The 17,220-nt window shown below is 37.9% G+C and overlaps 1 protein-coding gene across 3 annotated transcripts in view; it reads right to left on the bottom strand.

Moving 5' to 3' along the window:
• Positions 1 to 17,220, bottom strand: part of UXS1 (UDP-glucuronate decarboxylase 1) — a 57,347-nt gene that overhangs the window by 7,229 nt on the left and 32,898 nt on the right. For all 3 annotated transcript variants that reach the window (XM_069005084.1, XM_069005092.1, XM_069005101.1), the window contains 4 exons: positions 13,792 to 13,896; positions 12,375 to 12,434; positions 10,218 to 10,339; positions 3,517 to 3,636 (listed from right to left, as the gene is read on the bottom strand). In XM_069005084.1, the coding sequence (XP_068861185.1) occupies positions 3,517 to 3,636; positions 10,218 to 10,339; positions 12,375 to 12,434; positions 13,792 to 13,896 (407 nt within the window). The remainder of the gene's footprint in view (positions 1 to 3,516; positions 3,637 to 10,217; positions 10,340 to 12,374; positions 12,435 to 13,791; positions 13,897 to 17,220) is intronic.

Raw genomic sequence — 17,220 nt, 5'->3', positions numbered from 1 at the left:
AAAATTTGTGCTTGCAGAGCCTTTGGCAAAGTTTCAGTTCTTTGAAGGTCATCTTCCTCTTCGGTCTGTCTTCAGTAAACATATCCCTAGACATTTTGTTAACCAGAATTCTGCATGAAGGAAACATTCTCAGGGGTGTAGGACAGAGTGATGCTTTATCCTTTCCTGGAACACTGAAAGAAGGTGCAGCCTGCACTCAGCCAGAAAAGTGCCAAATATTTAAAGCAAACTTCGGGCTACTAAGATGTGGTTATGATGAGCAATTTTGATTTGCTCATTAACAACATCCAGCTTCAAAAAGAGCACTAAATGTTAGTGGTCTCTAAAAAAATTGTCAAGAGAAACAGCACTGTGTTTAAAGCAATCAGGACAGAAAAAACCCAGAACCATGTGGCTCTAAATATTACTATCTAGGAAAATGGGAAGCAGAGTAACTTCTAGATTATATGACTCCTAAAGTCACCTGTACAGATTTGGATCAAAACCTTTGAGGAGGAAAAAAAAGTGTCCGCAGGTAACATGCTGATGCTTTGGAGCAAGTTGCTGAAGTTCAAAAAGACATTAATTTATACTTAAAGTGTACAGAATGGTATTTGATACCATTACATTTTTCACAGTTTAACTGAGTGTAGTACTAAAGTCTCTAGGAACATGAATACTTGCATTCTGAAAGCTATGAGTAGGCACATTTAAGTGGTGAAAACAGTTTAACTGGGGACACACACATCTTACCATCAACCTGCTACAACAGAAAGGCTTTTGGAAGGACAGAATAGAAAGCATGCTTGTTTTCCTTGAGGACAGAAAGGACAGTACAATTGGTACACAGGCCATCTGTTACTTGGTAAGCATTGTGCTCTCCGAGGCTGATTCAGAGCCCAAAAGAATTCACATTTCAGTACACATTCGGTAAGATCAGGGGTCTAAGAGTTTACCCAAAAACTGATTTGGAGAGGAATGCACCAGAAGCACACTGACAGCCTGATGGACTCCCAAACAAACAGGAAGCAGATTTATGTATTTATATAGAGCTTCCTGCATTTAGCTTTACTTTTAGCTTGTGGGATCAGTTTTACACAACTAAGTATTTGTACATGATTTTTGCAGAGTCACCCATGTGGTTATCTTTCCCACACACAAGCAATAGCTGGAAAATACAATATCGTTTCCGTATCTCAATTTTTCTTAAAAAATCTTTCCTTTACAATAAGAAAACAACAATTGTCATGTTTGCATTGGCCACAATTTCTACAAATCAGTGACACGGTTCTCTCAAGAGATTATTTACTCTATTTGAACAAGTACTATGAACTGAGACACTGAAGACACAGAGTTTCTAAAGAGATCAACACACTTAGAATTTGGCTGACAGGAATACCATGATGATACAGGAGTTAATTTTTTATAGGTCTCAGCCACTGCTTATTGCTGATAATTCATTTTATTTGACCCGGTCAGCTAAAAAACTCTCCCCTTACTTCTTTTCTCAGATTCAGTAATTTTCAACATCAGAAAGTCATTCCCTACAGAACAGTGATGTTGGGCAAAACACTTTATTTTAACCTCTATTACAGCAATTACATTCTTTCTAAAGTTTAGACAGCATGCCAATTATAGAAATAAAATAAGAGCTTCCAGTGTCCCCTCCCACAGAAGAAAACAGACTCCAGACCCCTCTTATTGATGCTCTAAAATATCCCATGGATTGCATGTTTTAAAATAAGGTAAGTGCTTCGTATTTTGTGAGGCTTCACAAAACTTCCAGTTAGTGTTCTCCCTCTGTTCTTATAAAAGATTACAGCACTACTGCCAATAAAAGTTGAGAAACTATGCATGAAACAAAAAAACATCTGACAGGCCAAATGCAGCAATAACTTGCTATATGCACTGGGGACCAAACCTAAAAAATGGAAATACCTTCTGATCCTCTATATGCCAGTAAATTTTCTAAACAGCATTTAGAGGCTCAGACTTTATGCCCAAGGATCCCATCCTGGGAACATTGACACTGACAAATCAGCACACGGCTGATAACTCATATTTTGATACAAGCAAGGCCTACAAGGATCCAAAGTGTCAAACCAAGAAGCTCCACCTTCTTGTCTGCTACTATTTGTTTAGTCTCTTCCAATAAGCAAGTTTGGGGAGACACCTGGGTAAGAAAATGAAACTCTGCAGGAATTTAAGTTCCCTTTTTTTTTTGTTTTGACAGGAAAAAAGCACTGACCCACATGGCTGCAGTGTCTACGTAGTGCAGAAGGGACTCCTATCAGGGACTAGGCAAGCTGGGCTCACTGGTTTAGTCAGCTACCCAAGACTAAGCCCTGAGATCTGCACTCTTAATGCTGACTTATATGGCAGCCTAAATGTCATATGCCCCAGCAAACACTGGCCAGTAAGTTACAGTCAGCATCACACAATAGCTACCATACATTGAGCACTAACAGTGATTTCTACAAAAGCAGTAAATCTCTGGGGGGGAAAAAAACGAATCTTTAGGAGAGGTGGTGAACACACAGCATCACTGCAGGCTTGTTACTCTGAAATAACCACAAGCCTAAACCAGAAATTTAGCAAAGGCTATTGTTGCTGCCTGCTCTGAGCTTTCTCTCCCCCTCCCAGCTAAGAACGGCCACGCACCACCACCCACGGAATCGAGAAAGAGCTCTCAATCTGTCAATCCTGTCCGTGTCCGGGCCGGGTGAGCTTTCCCGTGTTCCACAGGCTATGAACAGAGTAGCCAAGATTCGTACCTGATGACATTAAAAAATAGTAACAAATTGCCAAAGTGACCAATCACTGTTAAATTGCAAGCAAGTAAGCAAATGCTGACCTCCAGAGAAGACCAGTCTTTCAAGAATTATCAGTGTACTTAAGTCAGGTGATGTGCATTGCTTTGCAGAACATACATAATTTGAACTCCTTAAATTTTCTTTCTTTGTAAAGAGTTGTCGATTTCAGTCTGACAGTAGGGTAGTATCTACCACCAAAGTTTTGCAGGGGGTAGCCATACTTTGACACACTATTTTAAAAAGATTGAAGTTAGAAGAGATCTATCACAGGACACCAAGCTTCATCGTGCTTGGGCGCAAATTATTCCCAGACCTAAACTCTTCAACGCTCTGTCCAGTTTCAGATTTTGCTCTACAAGAATTACAGTAGTGGGAGTTGCCACAAAACTTTCATTCTTTTTCTCCTTGGATTGTCTGCTGCGTCTTACAGAAATCCTTGACTGAACTCTGGATTTTGTTTATATCCCCAATACAAAGAATGCTGAAATGCTTGTGAAGATTGCAACTGATAGCCTTGTTTCTTTCTGTGAAAGAAAGATCAACCCCATCAACAGAGCACACATCTTCCCATATGTTATTCCATACATTTACGTTTGGTATACCGGAACGCTAAATTTGAAGAGGGGAACATCAATATTTTCTAAAATCTATCCTCATCTGCAACACATGAGGACAGGATATGAAGATGAATGGTTCTTCTTATCACCAGGAGGTCATTACTTACTGTTAGTGGTTCTCCCTGGAGAGCTTGTAGGATAAAATTACTGACAACTCTTCCATCATTCATATGCATTCGAGGACCAAAGGTATTGAATATTCTGGCAACCCTCACCTCAACTCCTTCCTGTAGCCAAAGAAAAAAGAATCGTTACTTCCTTAATAGAAGTGTCTTTATCCCTAAAAGTGTAAACTCTCCCCTGTCCAAACGCCTTTTAAGAATCTCTCTTTCAGCTTTAAAATGCATAATTTCTAATAATGAAACACTTCAAATCTCTCCTCAGCCCTCCTGAAAAATGTAGTGCATACACCAAAGTAATTTATACTAGTTCTCAGTATTTGTAATGCAAATCTAAATTAGTGCTAGAACAGCTCATCATTTTGGCACATGCATTTTCTTCCACAAAGAACTTCAAGATTTTTCAGTAATACCCTTCCAATAACATCTTATTGCACCTGGGACTTAGCTACTTTTTTTGCACATAGGCGAAGTCTCACTATCACCAGATACAGTACCAAGGTAGCATTTCCATAGATCACAAACATCCATAGTTTAGAAAAGCTGAACATGTCAGAGAAGTATCTTTTACAAAAGCCATAAAGTAGTTTTGTAACCACAGCCACAATATTTTCTAGTGCCCTTATTAGCCTGTGTAAATGCATGCATTACAATCAAACTCTTGAATGGCACAGTTTTTTCCAAGAAACATTTTTATCATTTCCAGAAGTCCTTCTACAGAATATTTTGCAAATCTTCAAGGAAAATGCAACAAATATGTGAAATTGGAACTTTTCTGGATAAAGCATTTTAACAGTTAGAGACTGCAGACTGAAGTAATCTCTCGAGTTGTTTTGATTGACCCATTCATTTGGACAAGCCACAGTTTATGATAAAGCCTGTGAGAAGGATGTTTGGCCCTTGTGAGCTAAAACAGGATACTGCTGAGCTGAGTTCAGAGCAACATGGTATGCTGCAAGCAGACAGATGTTGCCCTGAGAGTGACAGTCACAAGGTAGGGGAGAAGGTGTCAACCTCAGTGCAGGCCTATGTATCCTCCTCTTATTACCTGGTCCTCCCATCTCCCAGAAAAAGACATCCTTGTATCAGTTACAGGAAAAAATTTGTCTGAAGCAAACTCTGTATGCTCTAATTCGACTGAAGTCACAAGCACAATGTTCTGGAGTTCCAAACATTCCTTCCATAACTATTCTTTCAGAGGACACACAGAACGTCTTGTATTTTCCATGAATTTTACTAAGGCTTAGACGAATGCTTGCTGTTGTCTTGGAAGAGGGTGTATGTGGAAGAAGTGTACTGTTGGTACATCCGTGGCTGAAAGCTCAGCTCACATACACTTCATTCAGAAGAGACCTGGAAACACATTTTTCTTGGAAATAAATGTAGCTTCACGTACAAGAGACACTTGCAGGAAAATGTGACGTCCTCTCTTAGGTCTCCACGTGATTCATGAACAAGTGTAGCCTCAAAGATGCTTTGTGAAAGCAGTAGGACTAGCTTTTTACAGGTAAGAGACAGGCAAAAGGGACATTTAATATATCACCTTGGTGATATATTGGTGTTGAGAAATCAGAAACACCAAGTAGTACAGGTAAAGCCCAACACCAGAGAAAGTCAAACAATGTTCAATATCATTTAGCTGCAGGTAAGGTTTCATTTGTCCTGATCAAACCTTGTTTGCAATTGCAACTACATGGTAAATTAACAGTAACAAGGGAGGTAACTATTGTGCCACAGGAAAAGATACAGTCTTTATCCAACGAGCTTGTATGCACAACAGAGCCAAAAAAATAACCTCACAACATCCACTGGGTCGTGCTGAAAGAGAGACTCTGGAAAGAGCAGAAGTCCCTTTCCATGCAAAATGCACCAGCTGGGAACATATTCTATTTCTTGGTAGCTAAAAAAGTACAGCAGTGTAACATTTCAAATATACACTTCCAGCAGCACATTACAGAACCATTCCCAAAGCCTTCACTGCATTTGGAAAGACATAGAAAGCTTCTCCTTCCTTTGTTTTGCCCAGCACTTTATCTTAAAAAGGACACTGACCCCTTCAGGAAGGGACTGTATTTCATGTGGGCTTTCCAGATACTGCCATTAGTAACAAGTGCAGAAAATAAGGCACTTGGAAGCTAGTATTCAAGATAAAAATAACTCATTCAACAATGCTGACCAAAAAGACACTCTTGTACTGCACAAGCTACAGCAGCAGCCTTGTTTTCCAGTATTGGTTGGAAACTAGCAAGGGATCTAGAAAAGAAAAACAACACAGGCACTTACAGTCACAATGAATCCATTATTTCTTCTCCCTTCTATTTACTCACCTCACCCCACTGTAATGTTGTCTTTTAAAATGAGTAACTTTTTATTTATAGTGTCATCCAGCAAAGCTTTTCTCTGCAGCCTACTGCTTTGAAATATCTATTTTCTATGCAGCTAAATTTTCATTTGGCCCTTTAAAACTGGAATCTGTCTTCTCAAAAGAAACTCTTCCACAGACGAGATTTTGGAGCCAGTAACTTAAAAACTGTCACAAATTTCCTTTCACTGTTTCACGAACACCTCATTTGAACACCATTCTTTTTATATATTGAGCAACTCTATTCCTTTTTGTATTAATTGTCTATGTCTTAGCTACATCCTGTTACTCTGAATATTATCAACAACATGTAGTAATGACTGACTACCTCTACCATATTCCCATTATCAAAGTCAATTACTCCCCCAGGTTTGCAGCAGTAAGTCATGTACGGTATTTTATTACATCCTAGAGAAAGGAGAAAAACCTTTTTGGCTCATATTTATACTGCTAAACAAAACAGAGCTTGAGATTTATCCCTAATGCTGAGATCAAATGTGATAAACTGCCTTCTGTCCTCACAGTTTAAGACAGTGCCTTTCTACAGCAGGTTGATCAGAAAGAAAATTCCTTGAGCAATCCAAAAAAGAGCCTGAGACCAAGATCATACAACGCAGGATTGTGGGCTAGCAAAACACTTCAGCTCACTCTATTATTTAACAGTATGAATTTCTTCACAGAGACTGTGCTTGTACAGATGAAAAGAAACAGTAAAGAAGCAGGAAAGATTGTTATGGCTTACAGGGATACCTCCTCTGAATAAGTACTCAAGACTATTCTACAGCTGTCAGGCAAAATGTAGCATTAGTTATCCAGTCTCCTCTGCAAAACAAAGCTGTCCTGGTTTTCAGCATGAGTCTTTGCCAGTGCTTTAGTTCTAGAGATCCCAGTTCCAGAAAGTATCAAGGGTATTAAGGATGCTACAATAACTTCTTAATTTAAGAAGACGTATTTTAATTTTATAGGCATTTTAAGAAAAGGTATCTCCTTGTGTTGACTGTCTTAGAAAACAGATCAATACAATTCAAATGCCAAAAGTTTCTTTAACCAAAACAACTTGAACATGGTATGTTGTGGCTGTAATTCACAAGGGTATCAGGCAAGCTTCTCCTATTAATTACGAGTCCTTCTTTCTTTTGCAAAGTCTGTGGATCAATCTGAACAGCAAATATGAGTTAGACCTCCCTGCATACAAAATCAGGAAAGGAAAAGCTACAACAAATGTCTGCCCTCCAGCAGACAACCAGAATTTAAAAAATCTGCTGGGGAAGTCCAGACAGTAACATGGGTATCACTGTGACCTGATACAGATCTTTACCAACGTCCCAGCTAAAATTACTTGAGATTGTTGCCTGCATTCCTTGCTCCAATAGTCACTTTCTTACTGATTCATATTCTTTCCCATGTGTTAACTTTCAAAATTGTTCCCAAACCCCTGAATTGCAATCACAGCAGAATTACTAGCACAGTGTTCACTGTATCCATCTATGATGTGTTTAAGCTACAATACTCTATAATGAGGCTGGGTCCAAGGAATTTTATTTACATGTACTGTCAATTGTATAAACAAAATGCCATTAGTACTCAGTTACTAATAGCTCTTTAGTATTATTTTGCAAAAACAGAGATGGTGAGATCTGAATTTTGTAAGCACTAAAGCTCCTAAACAAGCTAGGAAGGACAGCCTCAATCGTCTTGACTCTTTACTTTGGGCATAATGCAAGTCCCTGAATACAACCTACAATTTTATGGTTGAAACATTACCATGCTTATAGCTCAACACTTCAGCTATTCTAAGGTAATTCCAAAACTATCACTTAATGTGATAGTTGTATCACAACAAGCCCATTTGTTACCACCAAAGCTTTCAGAGTCACATAGTTGGTATGAAAAAAATGGATGAAGAAAGTGGAAGGAGAAGAAAAATTTTCCTGTAACACTCGCTAATGACCTGAAGTGTTGCTTCAGCTCTGGAGAATTTCCTTACAGGTCAGTGGCATAAGAAAAGAAGGAAATCTAGTTCATAAAACACCCTTAATATGCACAGCATTTAAAATGCTGTGTATTTGTACTTACAACACACCTATGCAAATGATGTAAATCCCTGCCATGAAGGTAGTATCAGATTCTGGTCAGTATTTAAATTAATCCAGAGTATTGGAGCAAACATTAATACCTAGATTTCCAAGTAGCTCCAGAAGGCCAGATGCAATTTTTTAAAGGTTGAACAGAAACTGAATGGCAAGCCCTGAACAAAGCACAAACGTAACACTGCAACACTATATGCTGAAACTGCCCTCCCATTGCTTTTTCAGGTGATAAAGTCAAGAAATACTTAATTCATAGGGTCAAAGTAAGTGAACAAAACAACACTGCCAGCAGAAAAGAAGGCACCAAAAATGCCTTGGTGAGGCCAGGCTACTGAGGAACTCTGACAACAGCAAACAGTCAACTTTGACTAGATTCAAAAACCGTTCGGATTCAAACAGGCTGTCTGGAAGTATAACGTTGAAGTTTAGTTTCACTTCACATTTTTTGGAAACACTATTAGGTGTCTAAGGTACCTGGCAATGTGCATAAAGATGGGAATCTTTGTAATAAATGACCAAAAAATGCAAAATAACTTTGCCTGTTTCTTCTTTTTATTGAAGCTGAGAGATTCTGGAAATATTTTAGCCTGAAATACTGCAAATCCTACTGTTTGGAGCTAGGTCACTCCTACTGAAAATACTCTTAAAAACACAATGCTTATTTGCACAGAGGAAATCAGACCTTCCCACTAGCAAACGATTTACTCCACTAATAACAGCATTATCATCTAAACACTACCCACCCCTCTCTTCCCCCACACCAGCGCAACAGTATTTCAAAATATATCTGAACATAGGACAAGCTTCATGAACATGGGCAGACTTCACTAACCCATAATAAAGTACAGGAAATATGTCACAGAGCTGCCCCTAGGATAGAGAGCTCATATGCATTATGAGTTTTTACTTAATGCATGTGTGCACTGCAGTTCCACCCTACAAACCTTAACTATTCATTGCAAATCCTGCATAAAATTTATGAGATGCTATCATGACTCATCCTGTGGTTTTAAGATACAGCCCATGATTTTAAAAATTACCAGCTCGTGCCCTTCTAAAAGAATGCTGCAGTGCATATCACAAACCTGCAAAAAAAATGCAACACCCTACAGCACGAGAATTTCTCATAAAAACTGCAATCTTTAACTGCAAATGGATTTCCAGACTGACAAGGAATATTCTGCTACAGTGAAATATTGAGCAGCCTGGACAAGAGCACTATCACATTGTTGGACCTTAAATGATTTAAAAGAGAACAAAGGAGACAGAATCTCTGCCTTCTCTGTCTGGTAGAAGAGATAAGACAAAATTACTACAATCTCTATACTAAAACACCATCTCTAAAGTCTTATCACTTCAGCTTGATTCTGTTTTCAAGGTTTATAAAAGCATTTAGAATTTTATAATTTAAAGGTTTAAAATTCTATGGAATATCCTATGTTTGATCTATAGTTTTGTACATTAAGGCTGCAAATAACAAGAAATACTGATACTATTTTCTTTAGTGTGCCACATTTGTTAATTAAATAGTCTCTCAGAGCCTAACCGAACCACAATTAAGCAAGATTTACATACAGGTAAAGAGCCAATGCTATGTTAGTTAATGATGAGTTTCTACTTGCTGGTTATGAAACCCAAGGAAACTGGCATGTATAATTTCCCAAACATATTTTAAATTGCATTTTTATCTTCGTGTTACTGTCTTTGTAAACAGGCATTACATAGCTAGGTATTCATATCTTTCATTAAGTTCTGTGTTTATATCTACATAATTTTAAGACCTTTCTAAAGTGCTTAAAATACATTGCTTCTATATAAATACTCACTGAAGACCTTCCACATTCTTACCTGTACATTCTGATTTTGATTATGCTTCTTCAACATTCCACATTTATCAGTAATGGCCCTATTCAGCCCCACTGACTTCTCAGCACAGTAAGGTCACCTCAGTTTAATCTGTCTGAAAAGTATTTACTATCCTGAAAGACATATTATACCTACAAAGGAGACTAAAGCACATTTTCTACAAGAAGACTGCTCATCTGAAAACACAAAATAGATAGGAGCAATAAAACCTTCCCATTAAAGAAAACAGATTTTGCCACAACAGAGTAAGTGTTCCTACTCAATATGTTCTCTTTTGCCCTCCTACCCCTAAATACACATATTCCAGTTTTGCCATACACTGGCCTTCAATAATTACAGAAAAACCACCAAATCTGATTCAAGTTTAATACCTGCTTCATGTATGCATAGCACATGGTCTCTGCAACCCGCTTTCCTTCATCATAGCAGGCTCTTGGACCTATTGGATTCACATGGCCCCAGTAATCCTCATTTTGAGGGTGAACTTCAGGATCTACGGGGGAAAAAAAACACCTTAGATTATGATATATCAAAAGATGACTATATATGACAAAACTTTCAGTAGAGTATTTGTGTTATAGAAGTCAGCACGGCTTGTCTCTGAATTCTGAATTTTAAAAAATCTTAAATTTGACCACAATTTCTTAAAAGTGCAATCACTGGCACCATGAAAATGGCAGTAACAGAAGATGAAAGCTCTTTAAGTACAAGCAAACAACAGTCAGCAACTGCTTTCCCTAAGAGTGTGTGAACAGAGGGTTAAATTCAACTCCTCTCTGCAAAGACAGACTACCTCAAGGGCATAAATATGATTTTTACCTAATGTGCTTCAGAGGAAACATTACGGGTTATGTAGGCAGCAGTCATGTAGGAGGCATTATAGGTTACGTACGAAAGTAAAGCATATTCAAATTTCATAAAATAGGAAACAAGGAAAGAAAAATGGAGAAAATAGAGATGTACTGCATTTCTTAAAAAGACATGAGTGATGTACCACAAGGTACTTACATTTCTTCTGTTTTACCCTAAGCATTTTTACTAGCTATCACTGTGCTATCAATCATCAGGCTAGACAATCCTTTGCTTTGATCCAGTATAGAAGTTCTTGATTATAAAAAACAAACAACAGCCACCTAGGAAGCTTGATGGTGTGTGCTTTAGATGCTTGAAAAAAATACAAACACTTGGTTAAATTTCCCCCTTTGCTGTCTTTAGGATGGTATAATTTCTACCAGGTTTGAAGTTTGCATACATTACTACAGAACTTCCTAGTGTTGAAAGCTAATTTTTGAAACAACCTTGACAGTCAGTTCTGATTAAACCTTCCTGATTTTATGCTGCTCAGATGTGATAATGGATGCATTTGTGCCATATGAAAGCCACGGAGCAATGGTAAATGCATAGAAGTTTTACATGATTATGAAAGCCCATAGCAATCTTAAAAGGGCCTGAAAAGATGCTGTGGGAAGGGAAATACTCCAGAAGAGAGCTTGTTCAGTTACAGAAGAGTCCTTGGGGCTACCATTTTTCTCTGTAGAGCTTGACAGTGGATAATCTAAGGCTTGGGAGGCAGTAGGAACACTGTACATGCTCAAGCCACTTTGGCTGGCCAATCATCTTAGTGATGATTGCTTGGTCATTTACTTTGAATCTTCTTGACCGAAGTTGCTCCACCAAAAGTGTACACCTGGAGGTGTGTTCTTTGTCCTTCCTCACATTCTGCTCACAAGGCTTTGTATCTTGTAACACAGGTGACCATTTTTTGTTCACTTGTTTGTTCTTTATAACCAAGACTCTCTAATCTATTCCCCTTAAGCAGGGTACTGTGCTTGTGCATCTCCAATAATCTTGCAAGACTGCTATTATCAATTATGCAATAGTTCAGAACAGAAGGAAGTTTCTCTGGCAGGCACAGGGTCTGTTACACACCCAAGGAAGTACTAAGGAGTCTTGCTGCATCCAATCACCACTCTACCCATCATTCTTTCACTCCTTCACTTCTACCAGTAAGAGGAAGACTGAGAGCACTGCCAAATATTACATTTTAAGAGACACCAGAAGAATCTGCATGCACGACCAGTATTTTCTTAGCTTGGAGGTTCTATCCTCGTCTCTTACACACCAGGGCAATTACTAAATCTTAACAATACAATTCCTGTGTGATGGGAAAAAGATACACATATTTACTATTGAAATGATCTTTCTTCTCAGGTTTTCATTATGGCATCTGGACTTTAAAGTACAACACTCAATTTCCCACAAGCCCTTTGGAAAAAGAGACCTAAACCAGGACATGGGAAAGGTACAGAAAACAACCCAAGTCTCCTGCCACCGCTCTTAACTAGAAACATAAAGCAAGCACTGTAAATGCCCTTCTCATATTTTAAACCGTAAGAAGAACATCTCATAAAAAAGCAAGCTAAGGCAGTGACGAAAATCTATCATTCTGGTATCTGACAAAAGATGTGTAAATACCCTTTTACACAGTCATATCTGAATAGCTCTAATTATTGTTTTAATCTTCTTACCTCCATAAACCTCTGATGTAGAGGCCAGCAGCAGCCGTGCTCCAACACGTTTAGCTAAACCTAGATTTTGGGCAATGGGGAAAGAAGAACATAATTACAGTAAGTGCAAGAACCCTTCACTCATGTTAGCTGTTTTAGGGTGATCCTGTTTTACATGTTTTTAAAGAGAATTTGATTTTTCTCACTAGGCAAATTTAGCTGTAAATCACATCCACAGCTCCCACTTCCAAACTAGAAAACTTAAGAAACAGCAGAGCAGCACCTGCATGTGACGTGTTTGCTTCTGGGACTAGGCAGTTACACTGAATCAAGATCCAAGAACTTAATTTATTACAACCTAAATAAAGGCCAAGGAAGCATTCCACTTAGGAAAGCAGGATTGTGAAACAACATAGTATATTATGATTACCAAGTCCTTCTTTACATAGATTAAAGACAAGCTATGTAAAAAAACTTATACAGAATAACATGTTACAGGACAAAAATCAATCATTTCTCCTTTATTATGCCCTTTTAAACTGCTTGGCTGGTCCTACCTACCACTCGAGATTATTCTGTATTCCATTTCAGAGGCTTTCTGGTCTTCAAGCTGGCATGGCAAATCAAACAAATCTCTCACCTATGCCATTCTGGTACCTCTATAGCTTCTAAATCACTTAATTCTCTGAACTGCACTCGATAGAGTATCACTCAAGAAACTCAGCTGTGCTAATGCCCAGGAGTTTTTCAGACTCGTAACAACTGTTAGGATCACTGACACACAGATCAGTCTGCATCATATACCACATGGCACAAAGATGGGAGGAAAAAGCAGCAAAGGCTTGAGGTCTTCTTTTCACAGATCCATTCCCACCATCAAAACTAACAGACAAAGCTGAAAACATTGCCATGTAATTATTCACCATGAAGCTAGACATTAAACACTCTTTCAGAATTTGTCAGCCAAAGCATGCACAAGAGGGTGCAGTACTCCTGATGTGTGGAGTCTACAGAACCAGTGCAGTTCCACCTAGTTCAATGTTTGCTGAGGTGGAAAGGAACAGTCACTTATGGTAACCGTGGGAATGTCCCACAGTCACCAAAGTGAAAACTGCAGTCATGAGCACAAATGTGCTATAAAATCCCATGCTCTTAATTGTTCTGATGACTTCTGTAATTACTGCACACTCCATAGCCAACTCACAGGCACAAAGTTCTTGTGCTTTGACAGCCATGTTGCCAGTGTTCATCTGCAGACATATTTATAGGAAAAGGACAAAAATCTTCAAAGAGGGTAAAAATAACCCCAACCTTATTTTGCTTAAAGAAACAACTTTTTAAAATGTTCAACTCATTTGCTTCATCCTCCCCTCTCCCCAGCAACTCACTTGGGATTATATGACTAACCAAGTTAAGTAATAAAAAAAATTCCACTTACCCAGCATGTTTAATGTCCCAATAGTGTTGGTCTTCAATGTTTTTATAGGATTATACATGTAATTTGGAGGAGAAGCAGGAGATGCTAGATGATAGATCTGGTCCACTACAGAAAAATGGAAGGGACAGAATTATTATTTTCCCACATAACATATTAAATGAGAAAGCATTAAAGTCAAGAAACAAATATTCCTTTGTGCATTTCCTAGCACTGGAACTCAGCACTTCCTGTATTGATACCTACAGATGATATGTACACAAACCTGTTGTAACTGTAAGAAAAACTTAATTTTTAGTAAAAAAACCCTAGAGCATAATGTAATATATCAACACTGTTGACATGGATATAGATGTCTGTGTTGGTGTTCACACTTTCCACTTATACTTCAGAAATGTTTAGAAGCTGGAAAAGTATTTGCAACATTCTGTTACCCTCAGGTTTTTAAGTGGCTACAAGCTTTTTCTAAATAGACTGTGAAGCAAAAATGGTAGAAGCATTTTTTCAATATGATGAAAGACTTTTTGGGAAAATTAAATACTGTATTTTTATTTCTAGACCATCTGTCAACAAAACATTAGTGGGCATTTATACATTAAATATATATGGCAAGATACAAGTATGCAACTTTTGGGGTTTTTTCCCTGTTATTTTTATTATGTATATGCAATGCTTTGGATAATACAGCATTTTAGCTTTAATTAAAAAAACAAACACACAAACCAAAAACTCAGTACAGAGATTTCAGCACACTCCTCCACTCCCTGTCATGAAATACAATTAGCACTAGTTGAAACTCATTGTCTGACATGATTGAAGGTTGGAGGTATTAGAAACAAAAGACTGTTGGAAACAAAGATATTTTTGTTAAATTATAATAAAAACAAAGCAATGAAAACTGGATTCATTTTCATAGGCAGTATCTGATATTCAAAAGCTCAACCTGCAAGCCTTTCATTTCATGTTGTAAATATGTAAATGGCTTTCTGTTGTCTATGTAACTTGAATCACAGCAAGCCAGAACTATGTAAAAAACCCCACCCATAGATAAGTAACTGCAAAAGAAAAATTTAGATGTAAACTCAAATGAGAGATGTGATGTTTAAGAAAGACTAAATCCCCCACACCAAGGCCATTCAAGAAAAGCAATCAAAAGGTAATGAAATAATTAGAATAGCCCAACAAATGAAAGGGAAAACAACTCCTTTGTGTTTCAAAGGAAAAGTTTGTTTGTTTTGTTTATTTTTTTAAGAAGACTCGACATTGAAATCAGAAAAAAGCTGGAGAAGTCAAGGCTAGCTGCTATTCTGACAGAAGAAAATATTGTGTGGCATAAGACTGTCTTGCCCTAGAACAGAACACTACTGGTCAAACAAACGTTTTCCTTTTAACTACACCTTTTAGGTGTTTTATTATTAAAAAGCAGTAGCTAATCACACCATTAAAAAATATTTTTATTTTGACCACATATTGATTTCTCTTAGCCCTCTGCTGGGGGCTTTAACTTTCACAGTATCAATGACATAATGAACTTCTTCCTCCAGTTTGAAATTACTCTTCGTACTTAAAACAGGGTAGAAGCATCCCTGACTTTCAAAGAAAAAAAAACAGAAACAAAATAAAATTTTCTTTTTCTCCATTTAAATACAACTATACTTGCTTAAACAGCACAAGCTGTGAGTTATATCTAGTAGGGAAAAAAAAATTCAGAATGGTTTGAGCTGGAAGACACCTTAAAGAACACCTAGTTCCCACCACCCTGCCATGGGCAGGGACACATTCCACTAGACCAGGCTGATCAAAGCCCCATCCAGCCACTTTCACAGATGGAGCATCCACAATTTCTCTGGGCAACCTGTTCCAGTGCCTAACCACCCTCACAGCAGAGATTCTGTTTCCTACTTCTAATCTAAACCTACCCTTCTACAGCTTAAAGCCATTTCCCCTTGTCCTACCCCTATATGAAAAAATAAAATATCAACTATGAAGTTATCACCTGCTTTCAACTAGGTGAGAACACTGAAATATTAGAGGAATGTGCTTCCTGTTGAAGACTTCCCATCCTTCCCAATTATCAAATTTCATTTGATAAAGCAAGTACACAAACCTTTGCTTTCCAACTTCTAATATATATTAAGAAAAAGCAGTGTAATAGGGCAAGAGCATATATAAGTGGCTTGAATTATCCATGTGAAAGTCATCCCTTACTTTTCAACAGTCTATTGAGCAATGAAAAAATGAAAAGTAGGTAAGTCTTCCAAGCACAAGCATTTCCTTTACATTAAAACATTACATCCTTTTTAAGATGTGTTCTGGTAATAATGCTTTAAAAATACCAGCAACATTGGCAACCTACTTTCTTTCTGAATCCCTAATGAAGTGTGCTTGTATATAAGTTAAGTTTTTCTAGATTAATTGTTGTGTCTATTGTCTACTGGGCAAGCTCAGCTCCTGACTTCTATGTAACATAGCTTGGATAAGCACACACTGGATCATCTGTAGGAAGCTTTTCAAAGTTTGCCCCATACTGCAGCCTGGCATTATTGCTGCAAGACAACAAAGCCTGCAAAATAATTTATGATTACATTTTATTCACTGATTAAGCTCACAATGTCAGTAGTGACCAAAATAAGGAGAAATTATTTCAAGTCATATCTCGCCCAATTAACTATCAACATAAAGATAGGATAAGCACCTAAGGCAATCTGCATGATTATCACTCTAAGTTTTACTGTCTTGACAGAGTAATGATATTTGACAGTATGCTCATGCAGATGCCACAAAATGTATCTACTTGTATGTTACCATGCTCTCTTTGATCTACAGCTGTTTATCTCCAGAGCAGGGATAAATAGCTGCCTAGAAGATGTCAAAACAGCCCAGAAAGCTAGAGAGAGACAGTTTTGGCAGATGTGTAATGTTGGTGAGTATTTATTCTCACATAAAAAGGTACAGAGAAGTAAAATTTCATGTAGCAGATTGTCTGGTATTTACATCTGTTCTTGAATGATCAGGAAGCAGTACATCCAACCACTATCAACTCTGGTGCAGCATCAAGAGAGAGTTTGTCACACAAGGCACCTGTAATAGCAACACCAATAGCATCCAAAGACTGCCTGATGCAGCAAGAGCTGGAGGAAGAAAGCTCCCAGCTCATGCTCAATTCCAAGCCCTGCCTATATTGCTAATGCAGCTGAAACTTTTAGGAGTCTGTCTGCAACATGAAGCTAGTTAATTGTTCTGCATGATGAAGTGTGACATGGAATAACTACTCCTTACTTAGGTCCCAGTTGACACTGTAAGCTTAAGCAGTGAGTAAAACTGGAATCAAACTTTGTGCTGGGGAAATAATGCAAAAATGTAGCGTAGGGTAAATTTTAACTGGTTTGTTGAACTTTCACACACTTCCTACAGATGAGTTCTGAATATGAA

This window comes from Aphelocoma coerulescens, chromosome 1 (assembly GCF_041296385.1).
Source record: "Aphelocoma coerulescens isolate FSJ_1873_10779 chromosome 1, UR_Acoe_1.0, whole genome shotgun sequence".
Classification (NCBI taxonomy): Eukaryota; Metazoa; Chordata; class Aves; order Passeriformes; family Corvidae; genus Aphelocoma; species Aphelocoma coerulescens.
Note: the sequence above shows the minus strand (reverse complement) of the source record. Positions and strands in the feature narration are given on the sequence as shown.